Source organism: Saccostrea cucullata, unplaced genomic scaffold (genome assembly GCF_032062105.1).
Source record: "Saccostrea cucullata isolate Sc308-1 unplaced genomic scaffold, CSIRO_AGI_Scuc_v1 ctg3884, whole genome shotgun sequence".
NCBI classification, from domain to species: Eukaryota; Metazoa; Mollusca; class Bivalvia; order Ostreida; family Ostreidae; genus Saccostrea; species Saccostrea cuccullata.
In genome coordinates this window covers 18,439-42,500 of record NW_026932406.1, presented here as the reverse complement: position 1 = coordinate 42,500, position 24,062 = coordinate 18,439, and the positions used below count along the sequence as shown (strand labels likewise).

At 33.7% G+C, this 24,062-nt stretch overlaps 1 protein-coding gene across 2 annotated transcripts; it reads left to right on the top strand.

Annotated features, from left to right (window-relative positions):
- The first annotated feature begins 23 nt into the window (after window positions 1-23).
- LOC134235034 (ficolin-1-like) lies at window positions 24-3,992 on the top strand. 2 transcript variants are annotated; one of them, XR_009985316.1, is made up of 4 exons: window positions 24-178; window positions 742-827; window positions 1,266-1,433; window positions 2,853-3,992. XR_009985316.1 is itself a non-coding variant. In XM_062717115.1 (3 exons), the coding sequence occupies exons 2-3, from the start codon at window positions 1,277-1,279 to the stop codon at window positions 3,095-3,097; spliced, it is 402 nt and encodes a 133-aa protein (XP_062573099.1). In that variant the 5' UTR covers window positions 28-827; window positions 1,266-1,276; the 3' UTR covers window positions 3,098-3,989. The 2 variants fall into 2 exon arrangements, 1 of the variants encoding a protein (XP_062573099.1); XM_062717115.1 differs by having other exon boundaries at window positions 28-827; window positions 2,853-3,989.
- The last annotated feature ends 20,070 nt before the right edge of the window (window positions 3,993-24,062 follow it).

Genomic DNA, 24,062 nt, shown 5'->3' with positions numbered 1-24,062 from the left:
ACAATTATTATTGTATCATGTTTTTTTTTCTCTTTCAGAGTTACACAAATATAAAGATTGTAAGGACCTCTATATCCATGGTAATACAGAATCTGGTGTGTATGAGATACATCCATTTGGTAATAACAGCAGGGTCAGCGTCTTCTGTGACATGATGACAGAAGGTGGAGGGTGGACAGTAAGATCTCTCTATCCTTCTATCCCTCCTCAATTTCTCTCTATCCATCTTCTTGCAATCTCACTCTACCTTCATTACTCCATCTGTTTCTTTCTCCCCCCCCCTCTCTTTAGCTCCACCAACAATTTTACCTATGATTTCTCTAATAATATATTAATCTTTGATTTTTAAACTGATATCATATCTTGTCGCTGAATGAACATTGAATGATTTTTTTCTGGCCTATTTTACGGGAAGATAATAAAATTCCGAAATAGATATTTTTTAGTTTCAACGTAGAATAAAAATATATATAATATCATAAATTTGATAACAAAGATTTGTTTTCTATTCTGAATAGTTGTTGGGGTTAATAGAAATGAAGAAAACTTTAGTATGAATTTGTTTTAAAATCATAACTTTAAAAAATTCGTATATTTACTTTATTTTTTATATTTATATTTTTATATAATATATAATAATATCTTTATATTTATTATTTATTTTATTAATTAACCCCAAATTACTCCTTGTGAAAGTAACAATAAACTTAAAAAAAACTCCTATACTTAATAAATCCTTAGGCTATCCAGAAACGGGTTAGTGGATCAGTAAATTTCGACAGACTACAAGAATGGATTTGGTTTCCCTAATGACTCCTACTGGATAGGTAAATTGTATACAGTTATGGAATGACTATAGAGGACATAGCAAATTTATGGCTCCCCAAAGGATTCGGGTTCCAGACACAGAAATATTTCCCTCCCTCAGGAAACCATGAATTTGCTATTTACATTGTACACATTCCATAACTGCACATTATCTTAGGTTGTTTTTAGGGATGATAATTCTTCTACCTGTATTATTTACTGTTTTAATTAGATTTTATTTCTTTTCAGTTAAAATGGAGTTCATAAGAATTTAGGAAAAATGCAATATGTAACGATTTCTCTACTTTGATTTCAAAAGTTGAAGGTTCATTGCCTAAATGGAATTTCTGCATACCTTCACATCCATATGCATATGTTGATGTATAGGACAACATAAAATAGATATGTTTTGCTTTATTGATTCTTTATATATATTGCACAACGATTACATATTAAAGGAAATGACGTTATGCATCAACTTACCAAGGGAAGGAACTCCTCCCTCTACGTATCTACCACACTGACTAATGGGACAAAGCTCTATGAATTATACAACCAGTTCTCTGTTGCTGACGAAACCAACAACTACCGACTTTTTCTTGGCGGGTCAGCTACCGGGACCCTTGGTAGGTAAACGGAAAAAAAGAAAGTACGAATGGCGACCGATAAGGACAGAGAGGGAGAAAGAGTTTAATTTCTTGTGACAGATGGACAAATACCAATTCTTTCTGTGAGAATCAATCCTGGAGTTACGTAATTAATAAAGGGGGATGTGTGGATATCAATATTTTGAAAGTAAAATTGTCCTTGTATATTGAAAATAAAGAGTCCATACGATATGAGCCAATCAGTAATAAATTGCTAACAGATTGAACATTTTCACGTCATAAACACTACGTGCATACTTGTGCGTAATGTTGTCAGATACATAACTCATACAGATAAATCAATTAAGGTGTTAAACGATTATTAAATTAAAAACTTGCATTGGAAATGTAATTAATTACAGTCGATAACGAGAACTTGTTGTAATTATCCCGCTTTTGTGTGGAAGATATAAATAGTAGGCTTAACAAATCAATACAACAATAAAGAAAGAAGTTAATTACACAAATTGTATGTAAGTGTAGTCGCACACATTTGAAGAATTTTAATGATTAATGTGTTGATAAAATGGAAGAAAAGCTATTGTTTCCTGTACTGTTAACTTAAAGAGGTGCACCCCCACCCAAAAAAAAAAAAATCAAACCGTTATTTTCTAATGTACATGTATATCAATTAACTGTTTCATGAAATTATTGTTTTGAATATCCCTTCTTTTTATGTACGTATATAGACTTACCAATTTCAATGTTTAAAAAAGGCTTCACATGAATGAAATAATAATTAAATTTGTTGATGTCACCCGCGGGGCGCGGTGGTTAGAGACGTGAAGTAAGGAATCTTTACGTCGCGAGTTCCAATCCAACTGTAGGACGTGCAGACTGGTACTTTGGATTAGATCGTATAAATCAAAGTCAAGTGTCGTAGTAGATGCTGTCACGAAAAACTTAGAGAACTGCTCAATTGCCGTGTATAACATGTATTAAAAAACAAATTTTCTAGTTCTCAACCGGCAAGTGATGGCGTCACCATATGAGTGAAAATTCTCGAGAGGGACCCTAAACTACATACATTCAATCAATCAATCTTTTATTTTTGTTGAGACTCATCAACATGTTCGTATAAAGTCAAAAAAGAAATCAAATGATAACAGAAAAACAACGTTAAATATTAAATGAAAACAGAGTTCATCTATGGTAATTGAAAGCAATGAAATTTAAAGTAATTCAAAAAAAAGTTTTTATTGTTGAATACTATAGATGCTTTAAGCTTTTAATGTTTAGTAAATAATAATGATCTAATCTGAAATAGGTGTTCATGTTATATTTTTCTTTGATAATTTTATAGGTGACTCTATGTTAGACACTTCTCTACCCCAGACAGAGATAATGACAGATTGACTGGAGATGACTGTTGTATCTTTTTATAATATTGTATTTTAGGTGACAGCATGAGAAGCCACGATCTGTCTGGGATGTCCTTCAGTACCCCAGACAGAGATAACGACGGGTTTCCTAGAAACTGTGCTGCTTACAGTGCCATTAGAGGAGGCTGGTGGTTTAACTGGTGTCACCAAGCCTTCCTTAACGGTCAGTGGTCCCCGGGATCCTGGTACAGACCATGGTATCCTACAGTCTCTGATAATAAACAGACAAAGGAGACTTTTATGATGCTGAAACATAACTGACTTTTTATATCTTTATATCCATACTTGTTCACGCATGATATGAAAAGTTATATACTTTTATCATAAATGATGAAAACTTTATTTTTAGACATAATGGTGGTTTCTTTAATATATACAATGTATCAAACATATAGATTTAATGTTATTATGTGTAATGAATTTATTGAAAAGTCCTAACATGTATTGCGTTTAAGATAGTGTTGTACATGTAACATCAATTACTAAAAACAAGAAAATCGCATTAAATATTGTTACATAATAAAAGTTTTGTTTTTATTTTATCAATTGTCGTTTTATAATTAATAGTCTAATGATATAAAGTATGTTAACAACAAACACAATGTTTTTTTTTTTTAATACATTCCTTGAATTTCAACTGATCCCCGTGAAAGGTCACATAACTGGGTAGAAATAGTATCCATCAGTCTGTCATCTCCGTACATGTGTGTTGATAATTAGAATTTCATTCTGTTGCAATTTATAAATGATGTAGAGATGATAATTACGTAGATTTTATTTTCAAAGAGAAATATTATTCGCTACTTGTACTGTATTTTGTATAAACAGTGTGTGGAAAATGCTGCATGTAATGCCAAACCAATTAACTGAAAACAAAGTATTATATGATTTATTTTCATGACATTAACGTTGAAGGCCTCAGTGTAACGTCATAAGTGAAAATCAAATTCCCCGCTCTTCTTGAGCAGTTTTAAGTTTTATAATCCACCTTCAGAAACCTTAAATCACATTGACATATATTTGAGTCTTTCAGACAAAAATGCTACATATCCCGTGATGTAAATGTTGTTAATTTTACGGCGCTAAATTTTGCGCACGGAAAGGGATAATTCTTTCTACTTTCCTGCATTTTTAATAAACCACCTGTCCTTTCCTAATATGAGAAATACTCTTTAAAAACCTGTATATTTTATCCCCCCTGATCCTTTTAAATCGTCCATTAAACCTTATCAAATCGTTTTTTTTTTTAATTGATAAACTTTTTTTCGGGGGGGGGGGGTCACAGGAGAAGCCTATAAAGGGATTGGAGACGGATACAATATACAGGTTGATAAAGGAATATATCTTACATTTGGGAATGAAAGGTAATTGATAGTTGAATGCTGAAATGAAGAAAAATATATCCCCAAAGTTGACAAAAAACGTCGTTAACTCCTCAATACTTACTTTACGAGATCGGTTGCGTTTTCATCAATAACTAAAATATAAAACATAACGCTACGGTTTCTGTAGCTAGAAGTAGATACATGTTGCAAGGCTTTTAAATTATAAATGTATTGTAGACAATATTAATAAGAGGATTGAGAAAGAAAAAGAAGATACAGTTACAATGCTGAAGGTATAAAAATAAAAATATTTGCATTTTTTTTTTATATTTTTCAAAAATATGCTTAATTATAAATCATCTTATAAATATTAAATGCCCCTCTCCAAGGATTTTTTTTAAAAGAGCGTAAATATTTACAAACTGTTACCCGCCTTCAATGAAATGGCTCTATTGTACTGAATTCTAGTCATGTCATATAGAAAGTCTATTAGTTCTAGTCAATTGCTAAGTAAAACACGCTCGTGTATTAAGGAAATAAAGCCGTTTTGTGTTCTTATGTTACTGATATAAATGTTAATATTGCCTGGTGTATTACATTTTGTGTTCTTATGTTACTGATATAAATGTTAATATTGCCTGGTGTATTATAAGCTTTATTTATAGCCTGAGTACGTCTTGCTTACCATTACGTTGGCATGATTACAAAAAAGTATATGTCTGACGAAGTTTTAAAACTCTACCATTGCCACATGTGTATCATCTTCTCTCTTCAGTTCTTCAGGTAATACTTCAACCGGATAAGACATATTGACTTATTGCGACACAATGCAATCAAGATTGATGACTTAGATATGGTTTTATTGACTTATTGTGACACAAGGTAATCAAGATTGATGACTTAAATATGTTTTTATTGACTTATTGTGACACAATGTAATCAAGATTGATGTCTTAGGTATGGTTTTATTGACTTATTATGACACAATACAATCTAGATTGATGACTTAGATATAGTTTTATTGACTTATGGAGACACAATGCAATCAAGATTGATGACTCAGATACATGTATGCTTTTATTGACTTATTGCGACACAATGCAATCAAGATTGATAACTTAGATATGGTTTTATTGACTTATTGCGACACAATGCAATCAAGATTGATGACTTAGATATGGTTTTATTGACTTATTGTGACACAATGCAATCGAGATTGATGAATTAGATATGGTTTTATTGACTCATTGTGACACAATGTAATCAAGATTGATGACTTAGATATGGTTTTATTGACTTATTGTGATACAATGCAATCAAGATTGATGACTTAGATATGGTTTTTTTGACTTATTGTGACACAATGCAATCAAGATTGATGACTTAGATATGGTTTTATTGACTGATTTTGACACAATACAATCAAGATTGATGACTTAGATATGGTTTTATTGACTTACCGTGACACAATGCAATCAAGATTGATGACTTAGATATGGTTTTCCCTACGATGAAGTTATAATAAATGGACATAAATATAGATCATCAATGCTGTAGTTATTTTTTCTAAAAAATAGGTTTAATCTTGCTCGACAGCAATTAAATTGCATAGTAAAATGACCTAACTTTACCCGAACTCACGTGTACACAATAGGTGCAGCCATTACACTTGAGGCATGCTGGAATGCACAAATTAGGTCAAAATCTCTCAGTAATCAAATACATATCAACATACTCTTATCTCTAAATCACTTAATACAATCAATTAAACTATATTCTCTATAGCATTATAACTAAGGAAATTTTCGTTCTAAGACAATATATACATGTAAAAATACATATGCGTCTATAGAACATGACAAAATGTTAGCACCCAAATGTAAGTTACTGTTTACCTGCTCACTTTGCAGCCTTTAACACTAATTCATACATTTATTATTCTCATATCGAGTCAATAAACATCAACCTCGTTCCTTAGATTAAAGACGTAATCAACTGTAAATGATAAAATATCACCTGAAGAGGAAAGAAGATGACAAAGATTGGGCAATGGCAGATTTATTAAACTTGGGGATTCACCGCTTCCGGTAGGAAGAGTTGAAATATATTTACAGAATTATCCGCCTTCTCCAAAAAGTTAAATTCACACCTTCTAATTCATACTTATACTGTACTTCAAAAACAACCCCCCACCCATCCACCCCCCCAAAAAATAACAAACTGTTTTTTTTTTCATATTATATCAATTTATCGGTTCTTGGAATTATAGGTTGAATATCCCTTATTTATATGTACGCATATAGGCTTACCAGTTTCAATGTTCAGAAAAAGGCTTCACATGAATGAAAAAAATAATTCAATTAATTGACGTCACCCGCATGGCGCGGTGGTTAGAGGTAAGAAATCGACATTTACGTCGCGGGTTCCAATCACACTGTAGGAAGAGCAGACAGCAGTAAGTGCTGGCACGAAAAACATAACACACTGTTTAATTGCCCTTTATTACAATATAATACATGTAATATATTACAAAATATTTAGCTCTCAACCGGAAAGTGATGGCGTCACCATATGACTGAAAAATTCTCTAGAGGGACGCTAAACAATAAACAATCAATCAATGAATCTTTTATTTCTATTGAGATTCATCATTAATTCGTATACAGTGAAAATAGAAATAAAATTACAACAGAAAAACCAAGTAAAATATTAAATGTAAAAGTGTATATGTTTATTGTTATTGTAAGCATTTAATTACAATACAATTCAAAACAATTAATTTTTTTATTTTAGATACTATAGATTTTTTTTTATTTAACTTTAAATTTTAAGTAAATAAAAATGATTTTATTTGAAATACGTGTCCGTCTAATATTTTTCTTTGATAATTGTACAGGAGACAGTGTGTTAGATACTGGGGGTTCTAGCTCCGATCTCTCTGGGATGTCATTCTCTATCCCAGACAGGGATAATGACAGATTGACTGGAGATGACTGTTGTGTCTATTTATGTTGTTATACTATTGTATTTCAGGAGAAAGCATGAGAAGATAGTGACAGATTGACTGGAGATGACTGTTGAGTCTATCTATATTACTATACGGTTGTATTTCAGGAGACAGCATGAGAAGAGGGACAGCTGCACTTTACCGGTACGTCCAAATAACATGGAAATAGCACGTGCTCTATCTCTATAAGAGAGTCACGCGTCAGCGTGACGATTTCGCTAAAAAGGCTATAAAATGCAAAAATAACCTATTTTTGAATTCCTCGTCATTTTTCATGTTAATAAACTTCGTTTAATTAACGAAGTTATTAATTAAAACTAAAAGCACTTTCAAAACAAACCCTTGGCTTTCATTTTGTAGGCCACATTCCAAAGTCGTGACGTTTTTAAGCTCGTAACTTATTTCAGTGCTGTGATTGTTCAGGGTTGGTGACGTAAAATAGAAAGTTTGACTTCCACTCTATATGATTGTAAACAGTGATTCAGCATGCACCTTATTTACGATGATTTGTATTGTGTTTTCTATGAATGGATATTTTTCATTGACTGACTGCAGCATTCTAGAATTTTTGGAAATGTTAGCGATAAATGTGATCCTTAGTTTATGGAAATGGTGAATAAGTGGAGAGGCAAAACTTGTAAACATGCAGTGAGGACAGTCTTGTTTCGAGAAACAGCAATCAGCAGTATAAGAAAAATGAAACGTATAAAGAGACACATCTTATATTTCTGGAAACAGAGCTGCAGTTAATCTAACATACTCCTGGGTTTACAAACTAAAAAATCTAGAGATTTCAATTTGCAAAACACTGGATACTTTACAATCATTGAGACCACATGGAATGCAGTTATAGAGGAAATCTCTACTAAAACAAAAATGCACTAGGATAGTAGCTATAATTAAAAATTGACGTTTATCTCCTTCATCACCCATAAAAACGTATTTACAACTCGGCAAAAATATACACAATTGGTCCTACATGCATGTATAGTGACACTTACGTATGGCTCCGAGTCTTAGCGCAGATTTATCTAACGACTAAGGTAAGTTTGTTTTATTCATTTTTTACGTATTGGGGGCTGCCGCCCCCACAACCCCGCTTAAAAATGCGAAAACCCATTTAGATATCTTTTTTCTCGCTTCGAGAGTTTCTTACACAACAAAATGGCGTTGTCCATCATAGTTGATACGTTGCTAAGTTTTTACGCCGCGCACTCTCATGCGCGGATCTAGAATCAAAATGGCGGCCGTACCGGTAAAGTTCATTCTATCCTGAGAAGAAAATGACAGATTGACTGGAGATGACTGTTGTGTCTATCTATATTACTATACTGTTGTATTTCAGGAGACAGCATGAATAGCGGCCATGATCTGTCGGGAATGTCATTCTCCACTCAAGACAGGGATAATGACAGGTATATTTATGATAACTGTGCTGCTTCCAGTAACCGTAGAGGGGGCTGGTGGTTTAATGAGTGTAACTACGCCTGCCTTAACGGTCAGTGGTACCCGGGGTCCTGGTTCAACCCCTGGTATCCCACAGTGACTGATAGTAAACAGATAAAGGAGGCTTTCAAGATGATAATACCTAACTGACTTTTCTTTTCTTATATCCATACTTGTTAACACATGTTATGCAAAATTATAAACTTTTATAGCAAATAATATTTCTTGACATAATGATTAAATCGATGTTATATCACAAAGCAACGTAATTATGTTCCCCAAACGAAGTTGGGGAACATATTGTTTTTACTCTGTTTCTTATTATTATTATTATTATTAGGGTCTTCCGTCTCCAACGGAAGACCCTTCTATTATTCTATTGTTTTTTTTTTTCACTTTTATTATTAGGGTCTTCCGTCTACAACGGAAGACCCTTCTATTATTCTATTGTTTCTTTTTCACTATTATTATGTCGCCCCGAACGAAGTCGGGGACGACATATTGATATTGTACGCATGTTTTTTTTATCCAGGCTGTTTCTCGGAGATGGCTGGGACAATCTTCCTGAAACTTTCCTCAAAGGACGATCACTGGTTGTAGTTGTGCAGTGAGGTCGTTCAGTTCCAATATGTCTACCGTTGCCATGGAAACCTGTAAAAAGCGACGAATTTTGTCCGAGAGTGTTCTCTCTGGTCCCTTAAATGTTCGTCATGAAACTTTTCTTATTTTAATGATTAGTATCTGTATTTGTGCGCCTCGCATTTAAAATTTTCAAATAATCAATTATTGCCATGGAAACCAGGTGAAAGTTAAAATTCTTTAATATCGATTTTCTCAATAACTACTCAGGCAATCGTTTTGAAACTTTCAACGTTTATTCCTTGCAATGTGTCAAAGTGATTTCTACTTTCAAAATAATTGTAATGAGTCGCTCACAGTTGCCATAGAAACGAAACATAAAAAAAGATTCAGATGTACACATGTGTTCTCCAAGGTCTAGGTCAAAGGGTCAAAGTTCGTCGTATCCAATAAAAGTTCTTTTCACAAGGATTACATATTTGAAATATGAAAGCCCTAGTACTTACCGTTCAAACGTTATGGCTATTTACTATGTTCAAGACGACCCCCCCCCTTTTTGAAGCACACAGCCAAGTAGAATACACAGATATAACATATACAACTAACAAGTAATTTTTTAAAATCTTCATTCATAAAACTCAATTCCCGTCATGTGATATTTTGCCATCATTCATTCTCCTTCTGTTTTGTCTCTTGAATTTATAAATATTTTATTTTATCTATATAAAAAAAATTAACGATTGTCAGCTGCATTTATTATCATTTCGCGTTTTCTTGTATATCTATCACTTGTATATTATTCATTTCATTAGATAGTGCAAGTATAAATTAAAAAATTGGTACATCATTTCCATAGTTTTAATTTATTCATAAATCCTTTGATCCGCTCCTGAAGGTTCGCGAAGCCTTGATCACCACTGTATACAAAACATTCATATCGCCGAAAATGTTCATGATTCCGCTAAACTGAGAAAGTTTACACATGATTTATCTTCTCATAACAACATCAGCTCTCTGCAATGCAGAAATGCTCGAATTGAAGGGGAAAATTCAGGAGTTATTGATGAGAAAAATTCAGGAGTTATTATGTCGCCCCGAACGAAGTCGGGGACGACATATTGATATTGTACGCATGTTTTTTTTATCCAGGCTGTTTCTCGGAGATGGCTGGGACAATCTTCCTGAAACTTTCCTCAAAGGACGATCACTGGTTGTAGTTGTGCAGTGAGGTCGTTCAGTTCCAATATGTCTACCGTTGCCATGGAAACCTGTAAAAAGCGACGAATTTTGTCCGAGAGTGTTCTCTCTGGTCCCTTAAATGTTCGTCATGAAACTTTTCTTATTTTAATGATTAGTATCTGTATTTGTGCGCCTCGCATTTAAAATTTTCAAATAATCAATTATTGCCATGGAAACCAGGTGAAAGTTAAAATTCTTTAATATCGATTTTCTCAATAACTACTCAGGCAATCGTTTTGAAACTTTCAACGTTTATTCCTTGCAATGTGTCAAAGTGATTTCTACTTTCAAAATAATTGTAATGAGTCGCTCACAGTTGCCATAGAAACGAAACATAAAAAAAGATTCAGATGTACACATGTGTTCTCCAAGGTCTAGGTCAAAGGGTCAAAGTTCGTCGTATCCAATAAAAGTTCTTTTCACAAGGATTACATATTTGAAATATGAAAGCCCTAGTACTTACCGTTCAAACGTTATGGCTATTTACTATGTTCAAGACGACCCCCCCCCCCCTTTTTGAAGCACACAGCCAAGTAGAATACACAGATATAACATATACAACTAACAAGTAATTTTTTAAAATCTTCATTCATAAAACTCAATTCCCGTCATGTGATATTTTGCCATCATTCATTCTCCTTCTGTTTTGTCTCTTGAATTTATAAATATTTTATTTTATCTATATAAAAAAAATTAACGATTGTCAGCTGCATTTATTATCATTTCGCGTTTTCTTGTATATCTATCACTTGTATATTATTCATTTCATTAGATAGTGCAAGTATAAATTAAAAAATTGGTACATCATTTCCATAGTTTTAATTTATTCATAAATCCTTTGATCCGCTCCTGAAGGTTCGCGAAGCCTTGATCACCACTGTATACAAAACATTCATATCGCCGAAAATGTTCATGATTCCGCTAAACTGAGAAAGTTTACACATGATTTATCTTCTCATAACAACATCAGCTCTCTGCAATGCAGAAATGCTCGAATTGAAGGGGAAAATTCAGGAGTTATTGATGAGAAAAATTCAGGAGTTATTATGTCGCCCCGAACGAAGTCGGGGACGACATATTGATATTGTACGCATGTTTTTTTTATCCAGGCTGTTTCTCGGAGATGGCTGGGACAATCTTCCTGAAACTTTCCTCAAAGGACGATCACTGGTTGTAGTTGTGCAGTGAGGTCGTTCAGTTCCAATATGTCTACCGTTGCCATGGAAACCTGTAAAAAGCGACGAATTTTGTCCGAGAGTGTTCTCTCTGGTCCCTTAAATGTTCGTCATGAAACTTTTCTTATTTTAATGATTAGTATCTGTATTTGTGCGCCTCGCATTTAAAATTTTCAAATAATCAATTATTGCCATGGAAACCAGGTGAAAGTTAAAATTCTTTAATATCGATTTTCTCAATAACTACTCAGGCAATCGTTTTGAAACTTTCAACGTTTATTCCTTGCAATGTGTCAAAGTGATTTCTACTTTCAAAATAATTGTAATGAGTCGCTCACAGTTGCCATAGAAACGAAACATAAAAAAAGATTCAGATGTACACATGTGTTCTCCAAGGTCTAGGTCAAAGGGTCAAAGTTCGTCGTATCCAATAAAAGTTCTTTTCACAAGGATTACATATTTGAAATATGAAAGCCCTAGTACTTACCGTTCAAACGTTATGGCTATTTACTATGTTCAAGACGACCCCACCCCCCCCCCCTTTTTGAAGCACACAGCCAAGTAGAATACACAGATATAACATATACAACTTACAAGTAATTTTTTAAAATCTTCATTCATAAAACTCAATTCCCGTCATGTGATATTTTGCCATCGTTCAGTCTCCTTCTGTTTTGTCTCTTGAATTTATAAATATTTTATTTTATCTATATAAAAAAAATTAACGATTGTCAGCTGCATTTATTATCATTTCGCGTTTTCTTGTATATCTATCACTTGTATATTATTCATTTCATTAGATAGTGCAAGTATAAATTAAAAAATTGGTACATCATTTCCATAGTTTTAATTTATTCATAAATCCTTTGATCCGCTCCTGAAGGTTCGCGAAGCCTTGATCACCACTGTATACAAAACATTCATATCGCCGAAAATGTTCATGATTCCGCTAAACTGAGAAAGTTTACACATGATTTATCTTCTCATAACAACATCAGCTCTCTGCAATGCAGAAATGCTCGAATTGAAGGGGAAAATTCAGGAGTTATTGATGAGAAAAATTCAGGAGTTATTATGTCGCCCCGAACGAAGTCGGGGACGACATATTGATATTGTACGCATGTTTTTTTTATCCAGGCTGTTTCTCGGAGATGGCTGGGACAATCTTCCTGAAACTTTCCTCAAAGGACGATCACTGGTTGTAGTTGTGCAGTGAGGTCGTTCAGTTCCAATATGTCTACCGTTGCCATGGAAACCTGTAAAAAGCGACGAATTTTGTCCGAGAGTGTTCTCTCTGGTCCCTTAAATGTTCGTCATGAAACTTTTCTTATTTTAATGATTAGTATCTGTATTTGTGCGCCTCGCATTTAAAATTTTCAAATAATCAATTATTGCCATGGAAACCAGGTGAAAGTTAAAATTCTTTAATATCGATTTTCTCAATAACTACTCAGGCAATCGTTTTGAAACTTTCAACGTTTATTCCTTGCAATGTGTCAAAGTGATTTCTACTTTCAAAATAATTGTAATGAGTCGCTCACAGTTGCCATAGAAACGAAACATAAAAAAAGATTCAGATGTACACATGTGTTCTCCAAGGTCTAGGTCAAAGGGTCAAAGTTCGTCGTATCCAATAAAAGTTCTTTTCACAAGGATTACATATTTGAAATATGAAAGCCCTAGTACTTACCGTTCAAACGTTATGGCTATTTACTATGTTCAAGACGACCCCCCCCCGTTTTGAAGCACACAGCCAAGTAGAATACACAGATATAACATATACAACTAACAAGTAATTTTTTAAAATCTTCATTCATAAAACTCAATTCCCGTCATGTGATATTTTGCCATCATTCATTCTCCTTCTGTTTTGTCTCTTGAATTTATAAATATTTTATTTTATCTATATAAAAAAAATTAACGATTGTCAGCTGCATTTATTATCATTTCGCGTTTTCTTGTATATCTATCACTTGTATATTATTCATTTCATTAGATAGTGCAAGTATAAATTAAAAAATTGGTACATCATTTCCATAGTTTTAATTTATTCATAAATCCTTTGATCCGCTCCTGAAGGTTCGCGAAGCCTTGATCACCACTGTATACAAAACATTCATATCGCCGAAAATGTTCATGATTCCGCTAAACTGAGAAAGTTTACACATGATTTATCTTCTCATAACAACATCAGCTCTCTGCAATGCAGAAATGCTCGAATTGAAGGGGAAAATTCAGGAGTTATTGATGAGAAAAATTCAGGAGTTATTATGTCGCCCCGAACGAAGTCGGGGACGACATATTGATATTGTACGCATGTTTTTTTTATCCAGGCTGTTTCTCGGAGATGGCTGGGACAATCTTCCTGAAACTTTCCTCAAAGGACGATCACTGGTTGTAGTTGTGCAGTGAGGTCGTTCAGTTCCAATATGTCTACCGTTGCCATGGAAACCTGTAAAAAGCGACGAATTTTGTCCGAGAGTGTTCTCTCTGGTCCCTTAAATGTTCGTCATGAAACTTTTCTTATTTTAATGATTAGTATCTGTATTTGTGCGCCTCGCATTTAAAATTTTCAAATAATCAATTATTGCCATGGAAACCAGGTGAAAGTTAAAATTCTTTAATATCGATTTTCTCAATAACTACTCAGGCAATCGTTTTGAAACTTTCAACGTTTATTCCTTGCAATGTGTCAAAGTGATTTCTACTTTCAAAATAATTGTAATGAGTCGCTCACAGTTGCCATAGAAACGAAACATAAAAAAAGATTCAGATGTACACATGTGTTCTCCAAGGTCTAGGTCAAAGGGTCAAAGTTCGTCGTATCCAATAAAAGTTCTTTTCACAAGGATTACATATTTGAAATATGAAAGCCCTAGTACTTACCGTTCAAACGTTATGGCTATTTACTATGTTCAAGACGACCCCCCCCCCCTTTTTGAAGCACACAGCCAAGTAGAATACACAGATATAACATATACAACTAACAAGTAATTTTTTAAAATCTTCATTCATAAAACTCAATTCCCGTCATGTGATATTTTGCCATCATTCATTCTCCTTCTGTTTTGTCTCTTGAATTTATAAATATTTTATTTTATCTATATAAAAAAAATTAACGATTGTCAGCTGCATTTATTATCATTTCGCGTTTTCTTGTATATCTATCACTTGTATATTATTCATTTCATTAGATAGTGCAAGTATAAATTAAAAAATTGGTACATCATTTCCATAGTTTTAATTTATTCATAAATCCTTTGATCCGCTCCTGAAGGTTCGCGAAGCCTTGATCACCACTGTATACAAAACATTCATATCGCCGAAAATGTTCATGATTCCGCTAAACTGAGAAAGTTTACACATGATTTATCTTCTCATAACAACATCAGCTCTCTGCAATGCAGAAATGCTCGAATTGAAGGGGAAAATTCAGGAGTTATTGATGAGAAAAATTCAGGAGTTATTATGTCGCCCCGAACGAAGTCGGGGACGACATATTGATATTGTACGCATGTTTTTTTTATCCAGGCTGTTTCTCGGAGATGGCTGGGACAATCTTCCTGAAACTTTCCTCAAAGGACGATCACTGGTTGTAGTTGTGCAGTGAGGTCGTTCAGTTCCAATATGTCTACCGTTGCCATGGAAACCTGTAAAAAGCGACGAATTTTGTCCGAGAGTGTTCTCTCTGGTCCCTTAAATGTTCGTCATGAAACTTTTCTTATTTTAATGATTAGTATCTGTATTTGTGCGCCTCGCATTTAAAATTTTCAAATAATCAATTATTGCCATGGAAACCAGGTGAAAGTTAAAATTCTTTAATATCGATTTTCTCAATAACTACTCAGGCAATCGTTTTGAAACTTTCAACGTTTATTCCTTGCAATGTGTCAAAGTGATTTCTACTTTCAAAATAATTGTAATGAGTCGCTCACAGTTGCCATAGAAACGAAACATAAAAAAAGATTCAGATGTACACATGTGTTCTCCAAGGTCTAGGTCAAAGGGTCAAAGTTCGTCGTATCCAATAAAAGTTCTTTTCACAAGGATTACATATTTGAAATATGAAAGCCCTAGTACTTACCGTTCAAACGTTATGGCTATTTACTATGTTCAAGACGACCCCCCCCCCCTTTTTGAAGCACACAGCCAAGTAGAATACACAGATATAACATATACAACTAACAAGTAATTTTTTAAAATCTTCATTCATAAAACTCAATTCCCGTCATGTGATATTTTGCCATCATTCATTCTCCTTCTGTTTTGTCTCTTGAATTTATAAATATTTTATTTTATCTATATAAAAAAAATTAACGATTGTCAGCTGCATTTATTATCATTTCGCGTTTTCTTGTATATCTATCACTTGTATATTATTCATTTCATTAGATAGTGCAAGTATAAATTAAAAAATTGGTACATCATTTCCATAGTTTTAATTTATTCATAAATCCTTTGATCCGCTCCTGAAGGTTCGCGAAGCCTTGATCACCACTGTATACAAAACATTCATATCGCCGAAAATGTTCATGATTCCGCTAAACTGAGAAAGTTTACACATGATTTATCTTCTCATAACAACATCAGCTCTCTGCAATGCAGAAATGCTCGAATTGAAGGGGAAAATTCAGGAGTTATTGATGAGAAAAATTCAGGAGTTATTATGTCGCCCCGAACGAAGTCGGGGACGACATATTGATATTGTACGCATGTTTTTTTTATCCAGGCTGTTTCTCGGAGATGGCTGGGACAATCTTCCTGAAACTTTCCTCAAAGGACGATCACTGGTTGTAGTTGTGCAGTGAGGTCGTTCAGTTCCAATATGTCTACCGTTGCCATGGAAACCTGTAAAAAGCGACGAATTTTGTCCGAGAGTGTTCTCTCTGGTCCCTTAAATGTTCGTCATGAAACTTTTCTTATTTTAATGATTAGTATCTGTATTTGTGCGCCTCGCATTTAAAATTTTCAAATAATCAATTATTGCCATGGAAACCAGGTGAAAGTTAAAATTCTTTAATATCGATTTTCTCAATAACTACTCAGGCAATCGTTTTGAAACTTTCAACGTTTATTCCTTGCAATGTGTCAAAGTGATTTCTACTTTCAAAATAATTGTAATGAGTCGCTCACAGTTGCCATAGAAACGAAACATAAAAAAAGATTAAGATGTACACATGTGTTCTCCAAGGTCTAGGTCAAAGGGTCAAAGTTCGTCGTATCCAATAAAAGTTCTTTTCACAAGGATTACATATTTGAAATATGAAAGCCCTAGTACTTACCGTTCAAACGTTATGGCTATTTACTATGTTCAAGACGACCCCCCCCCCTTTTTGAAGCACACAGCCAAGTAGAATACACAGATATAACATATACAACTAACAAGTAATTTTTTAAAATCTTCATTCATAAAACTCAATTCCCGTCATGTGATATTTTGCCATCATTCATTCTCCTTCTGTTTTGTCTCTTGAATTTATAAATATTTTATTTTATCTATATAAAAAAAATTAACGATTGTCAGCTGCATTTATTATCATTTCGCGTTTTCTTGTATATCTATCACTTGTATATTATTCATTTCATTAGATAGTGCAAGTATAAATTAAAAAATTGGTACATCATTTCCATAGTTTTAATTTATTCATAAATCCTTTGATCCGCTCCTGAAGGTTCGCGAAGCCTTGATCACCACTGTATACAAAACATTCATATCGCCGAAAATGTTCATGATTCCGCTAAACTGAGAAAGTTTACACATGATTTATCTTCTCATAACAACATCAGCTCTCTGCAATGCAGAAATGCTCGAATTGATGGTGGCATGTCAGATTCGTTTTTCGGTAGAACCTCTAAAATGAAAGTGAAAGAGGGAAATTTCAGAGTTCTCACTGGCGTTACAATACACAAAATAATTCGGCTGATCTTCTTCATAAATTACATTTCCCAAGCTTTTATGATGGGAAAGATACTGCCAATTAACAAGTATGAGGCTCAGTTCAGTACATCTGCCAGATTTCTTTTATGCAAGTCTGCAAATTTAGGAACTTGTAATTTTCCTGCACTACTTTCTTCTCCTACCGATTCTAAAAATAATAAGTGGGATGTACCCAATTAAGGTCTTCCGTTTCCAATGGAAAGGACTGATACAACTCGATGGTTGTTCAAACGTACCTAATGGACTTTTGTTTTAGTGATGATTAAAATGAAAGTCTTGTCCAGTACGGGGCGACATATGCTATTGCTTGCAATAGCAGACTTTCTAGTTATTCTTTTTTTTTTTACCAAAATTTTGTGCAGGCGATTTCTCGAGAACTATTCAGCCGTTTTTGATGAAATTTTCAGGATGATGCGTCATTATATGAACTTTATATAAAATTTTATTTTTGAAAAATCACTTCCGGTGCCAAGTTATGGACTTTCCTGATTTTAAAATGACCATTTTGTCGACCCTTTTTTAAAACTCAAAAACGATAAAAGCTGGAATGTTGTCATTTTCAGACTCATAGATGACTTTGTAGTTTTGCAATCACCTTTTCGTTTTCGTCAGTACTTCCGGTCGTTACGGAAGCGAATTTAAAAAACCGCATTTTTCTAACTTTTTTGTTTTTCCAATATTTTTCTTTATATTTTTGACATGTTAAAAGTGACTCTTATAATGCTCACTATATAATTTGTTTTGAATCGATAAAAGGCAATCTCGAGATATTAGCATTTAAAAATTTGAAGCGGTGTTTTCAATGGCGGCTGTCCCTGTCAACACCGACTTTCGCAATTGGGGTTTACGCGGGCAGCCGAGCGTTTGCTTGAACGAAAGTTTTTTATCACCATTTTTTGAAAAATAAAATGTAAAGGAATACTTGGTTGTCACGAGATCGTAGTTACGTTGCAATTCTGTGTCAAACTATTTACAATTTTTGTGCAGAACGTTTCTATAATTTGATTTGGCTGATTTACTCAAAATTTCAGAGATGAAAAGTAAAAATGTGCTGAATTATCTACCTTATATTTTTTTTTTATTTTTTCGAAATTCAAACAGTCTTAAATCATTTTTATAAATTAAAGTTTTTCAAAACAATATCTACATTAGTATATATAGAAATTTTCAAACGATGTTTTTCCAATGCACACTTTTGCACACTGGATTAAAATAATAGAAAGGACAAATAAGAAAAAGATTTTTTTAAAAATCAAGAGTGAATTTTATATTAACATTCTTGTCTCAAAGATCTGATTTAAGTTATTGATTATTGGTTGATTCCTTGACATCTTCGGGCGACACATGTTTTTGTCGCAAAACATTTCAACCTTTGATACCAAGAAAAAAGTGCTGACTCATCACATTAAGGACAAAAAGGGGCCAAAGGTATTTCATTCAATAACTGTTGGCCACAAGGGGCCATAATGCTAAATCTTTGACTCTTTATATCTGGAAAGTGAGAAATATTTTGACAAGTAATGTTGAACAAAAGATGTTCAAAATCATGTTCTGAACAATATGCAACCTTTCATTTTTCGCTTAAAGTCCCCATTAGGGAGTTGAAGGGTTGACCCCTAAATATTTCTTTTGCAAATAACTCGAAAACGAAAAAGAATCTCTGAATAGTTGTTGAACAAAAAGTGTTCAAAATCCTTAGAGCTTTAAGATGAAATCCAGAAAAAGGGGCTGGGCACTCAGATTAGGGGCCAAAAGGGGCTAAAAGTCTTTTTTCTATAACTCTTAAACAGTCAATATTTTGTTATACATTACTGAAGCAAAAATGTTTATCTCAACACTCTTCCAGTGTATATTATGATTTTAATGTCGTATATTACATAATTAGGGGCCACAAGGGGCCAAAATGCCAAAACTTCGATGCTTTATATCTCGAAAGTGAGAAATATTTTGACAAGTAATATTGAACAAAAGATGTTTTAAATCATGTTCTGATCAATATGCATTCTTTCGTTTTTCGCTAAACGTCCCCATTAGGGAGTTGAAGGGTTGGCCCCTAAATATTTCTTTTGCAAATAACTCTAAAAAAAGAATCTCTAAATAGCTATTGAACAAAAAGTGTTCAAAATCCTAAGAGATTCAAGATGAAATCCAGAAAAAGGGGCTGGGCACTCAAATTAGGGGCCAAAAAGGGCCACAAGTCTTCAATCAATAAGTCTTTATCAGTTAATATTTTGTAATACATTACTGAAGCAAAAATGTTTATATCAACCATTTACAACTATATATCATGATTTTTATATCGTATGGTACGTATTTAGGGGCCAAAAAGGGGCCTGAATGCTAAATCTTTGACGCTTTATATCTCAAAAATGAGAAATATATTGTCAAGTAATATTGAACAAAAGATGTTGAAAATCATGTTCTGAACAATATGCAACCTTTATTTTTCGCTAAACGTCCCCATTCAGGAGTTGAAGGCTTGGCCCCTAAATATTTCTTTTGCGAATAACTCGAAAACGAAAAAGAATCTCTGAATAGTTGTTTAACAAAAAGTCATCGAAATCATGAGAGCTTTCAGATGATATGAAGGAAAAAGGGTTGATCCCTAATGTTTGGGGCCGTGAGGGGCCAAAAGTCGATTTTTAAAAAGTCTTTAATGTTCGATGTCTTTTTACAGATTATGGAAAATCATTACTTTAGAATGAAAATCTCAATCAAAATCTTTTCTCATCTTATCAAGAATCGGACGGAAGACCCACTCGTTGCTCGCAACGAGATCGTATCTAGTTAGGGTCTTCCGTCTTCAGCGGAAGACCCTTCTATTATTCTTTTGTTTCTTTTTCAATTTTCTTATTATGTCGCCCCGAACGAAGTCGGGGACGACATATTGATATTGTACGCATGTTTTTTTTATCCAGGCTGTTTCTCGGAGATGGCTGGGACAATCTTCCTGAAACTTTCCTCAAAGGACGATCACTGGTTGTAGTTGTGCAGTGAGGTCATTCAGTTCCAATATGTCTACCGTTGCCATGGAAACCTGTAAAAAGCGACAAATTTTGTCCGAGAGTGTTCTCTCTGGTCCCTTAAACGTTCGTCATGAAACTTTTCTTATTTTAATGATTAGTATCTGTAGTTGTGTAACTCGCATTTAAAATTTTCAAATAATCGATTATTGCCATGGAAACCAGGTGAAAGTTAAAATTCTTTAATTTCGATTTTCTCAATAACTACGCAGGCAATCGTTTTGAAACTTTTAATGTTTATTCCTTGCAATGTGTCAAAGTGATTTCTACTTTTAAAATAATTGTAATGAGTCGCTCACAGTTGCCATAGAAACAAACAGAAAAAAAGATTCAGATGTACATATGTGTTCTCCAAGGTCTAGGTCAAAGGGTCAAAGTTCGTCGTATCCAATAAAAGTTCTTTTCACAAGGATTACATATTTGAAATACAATAGCCCTAGCACTTACCGTTCAAACGTTATGGCTATGTACTATGTTCAAGACGCCCCCCCCCCCCACCTTTTGAAGCACACAGCCAGGTAGAATACACAGATATAACATATACAACTTACAAGTAGCTTTTTAAAATCTTCATTCATAACACTCAGTTTCCGTCATATGCTATTTTGCCATCATTCATTCTCCTTCTGTTTTGTCTCTTGAATTTATAAATATTTTATTTTATCTATATAAAAAAAAATAACGATTGTCAGCTGCATTTATTATCATTTCGCGTTTTCTTGTATATTTATTAATTGTATATTATTCATTTCATTAGATAGTGCAAGTATAAATTAAAAAATTGCTACGTCATTTCCATAGTTTTTATTCATTCATAAATCCTTTGATCCACTCATGCAGGTCCGCAAAGCCTTGATCACCACTGTATACAAAACATTCATCTCCCCGAAAATGTTCATGATTCCGCTAAACTGAGAAAGTTTACACATAATTTATCATTTCACAACAAACGTCAGCTCTCTGCAATGCAGAAATGCTCGAATTGATGGTGGCATGTCAGATTTGTTTTTCGGCAGAACCTCTAAAATGAAAGTGAAAGAGGGAAATTTCAGAGTTCTCACTGGCGTTACAATGCACAAAATAATTCTGCTGATCTTCTTCATAAATTACATTTCCCAAGCTTTAATGAAAGGAAAGATACGCCAATTAACAAGTATGAGGCTCAGTTCGGTACATTCTTTTATGCAAGTCTGCAAATTTAGGAACTTGTAATTTTCCTGCACTACTTTCTTCTCCTACCGATTCTAAAAATAATTAGTTGGATGTACCCAATTAAGGTCTTCCGTTTCCAATGGAAAGGACTGATACAACTCGATGGTTGTTCAAACTTAGCTAGTGGACTTTTGTTTAAGTGATGATAAAAATGAAAGTTTTGTCCAGTACGGGGCGATATATGCTATTGCTTGCAATAGCAGACTTTCTAGTTATTATTATTATTATTATTATTATTCTTTTTTCTGCACAAATTTTGTTCCGACAATTCCTCAGAGATTTTTCGATCGATTTGTTTCAAATTTTCAGGGTTGGTGCACAATTATCTGAAGTTAATTCCGGTTATCGCCCTTTTCTTAAAATTCAGATGACCTCCGTGTCTGTGACAGAACTCAATAACGGCTCAAGCTAGAGCGCTGAAATTTTCAGTGATAATAGAGGACATGTTGCCATGTTGCACCTGGTTCAGGAAATTTTCTGGAAGTTTCTAGTATGGAAGCTCGGTAGGGGTCAAAATTTAGGACACGAATCATGACTGATTTTTAAAGACATTTTGCTTCATATCTTTTAAAGTATAATTATTTTGTTAAAACATAATGAACATCATTTGTGCAAAACATCAAGATCTTTCATATTATACCAAGAAAAAAGCGCTGACTCATCACATTAAGGGCAAAAAGGGGCCAAAAGTCTTTAATCGATAACTCTTTAACAATCAACATTTTGGTATATATTACTGAACAAAAAATGTTGAGCTTAACAATCTACAACCATATATTATGATATTCATATCATATGGTACATAATTAGGGGCCACAAGGGGCCAGAATGCTAAATTTTTGATGCTTTATATCTCGAAAGGGAGAAATATTTTGATAAGCAATATTGAACAAAATATGTTCAAAATAATGTTCTAAACAATATGCAACTTTTCATTTTTTGCTAAACGTCCCCATTAAGGAGTTGAAGGGTTGGCCCCTAAAAATTTCTTTTGCTAATAGTTGAAAAACGAATAAGAATTTCTGAACTATTATTAAACAAAAATTTTCAAAATCTTAAGACCTTTAAGATGAGATCCCGAAATAGGGGCTGGGCACTCGAATTAGGGGGCAAGAGGGGCCAAAAGTCTTTTTTCAATAACTCTTTATCAGTTAATATTTTGTAATACATAACTGAAGCAAAGATGTTTATCTCAACCATCTCCAACTATATATTATGATTTTCATGTCGTATGGTACATAATTAGGGGCCAAAAGGGGCCAGAATGCTAAATCTTTGATGCTTTATATCTCGAAAGGGAGAAATATTTTGATAAGCAATATGAAACAAAAGATGTTCAAAATCATGTTCTGAACAATATGCAACCTTTCGTTTTTTGCTAAGCGTCCCCATTAAAGAGTTCAAGGGTTGGCCCCTAAATATTTCTTTGGCTTATAATTCAAAAATGGAATAGAATTTCTAAATAGTAATAGAACAAAAAATGTTCAAAATTTTAAGACCTTCAAGATGAGATCCCGAAAAAGGGGCTGGGCACTCGAATTAGGGGCCAAGAAGGGCCAAAATTCTTCATTCGATAACTCTTTATCAGTTCATATTTTGTAATACATTTCTGAAGCAAAGATATTTATCTCAATAATCTACAACTATATATTATGATTTTCATGTCGCATGGTACATAATTAGGGACCACAAGGGGCCAGAATGCTAAATCTTTGATGCTTTATATCTCGAAAGGGAGAAATATTTTGATAAGCAATATTGAACAAAAGATGTTCAAAATCATGTTCTGAACAATATGCAACCTTTCATTTTTTGCTAAACGTCCCCATTAGGGAGTTCAAGGGTTGGCCCCTAAATAATTCTTTTGCGAATAATTCTTTGTTTTTTGACGAAATGCTTCAAAATTTAAAACATAGTCATGCATTAGGATATCCTAAAATATGATATAGAAAAAAAATCATGAAATCACGCGCATGCACGTGTGCTGCAATCTGATTGGCTGAAACTTTATATGGCTATATCTCCTTTCTTTTTTGACGAAATGTTTGGAATTTTAAAATATAGTCATTCATTTAGATACCCTTCAATACGATAAAGATAAAAATTTATGAAATCACGCGCATGCATGTGTGCTGCAATCTGATTGGCTGAAACTTCAAATGGCTATAACTCCTTTGTTTTTCAACCAAACAGGATGGGATTTGGAACATAGATAAATAAAAGGGACTCCTAAAAGAAGGTGTAGTCATTATGCACGTACTTGCACGTGCGTGCACGTGAAA

Bases quoted from the DNA above. Each gene is read 5' to 3' on its own strand.
- LOC134235034 (XM_062717115.1), top strand. From the start codon at position 1,277: ATGCATCAACTTACCAAGGGAAGGAACTCCTCCCTCTACGTATCTACC. The intron at 1,434-2,852 runs GTAGGTAAACGG...ATTGTATTTTAG, and splicing joins GTCAGCTACCGGGACCCTTG to GTGACAGCATGAGAAGCCAC.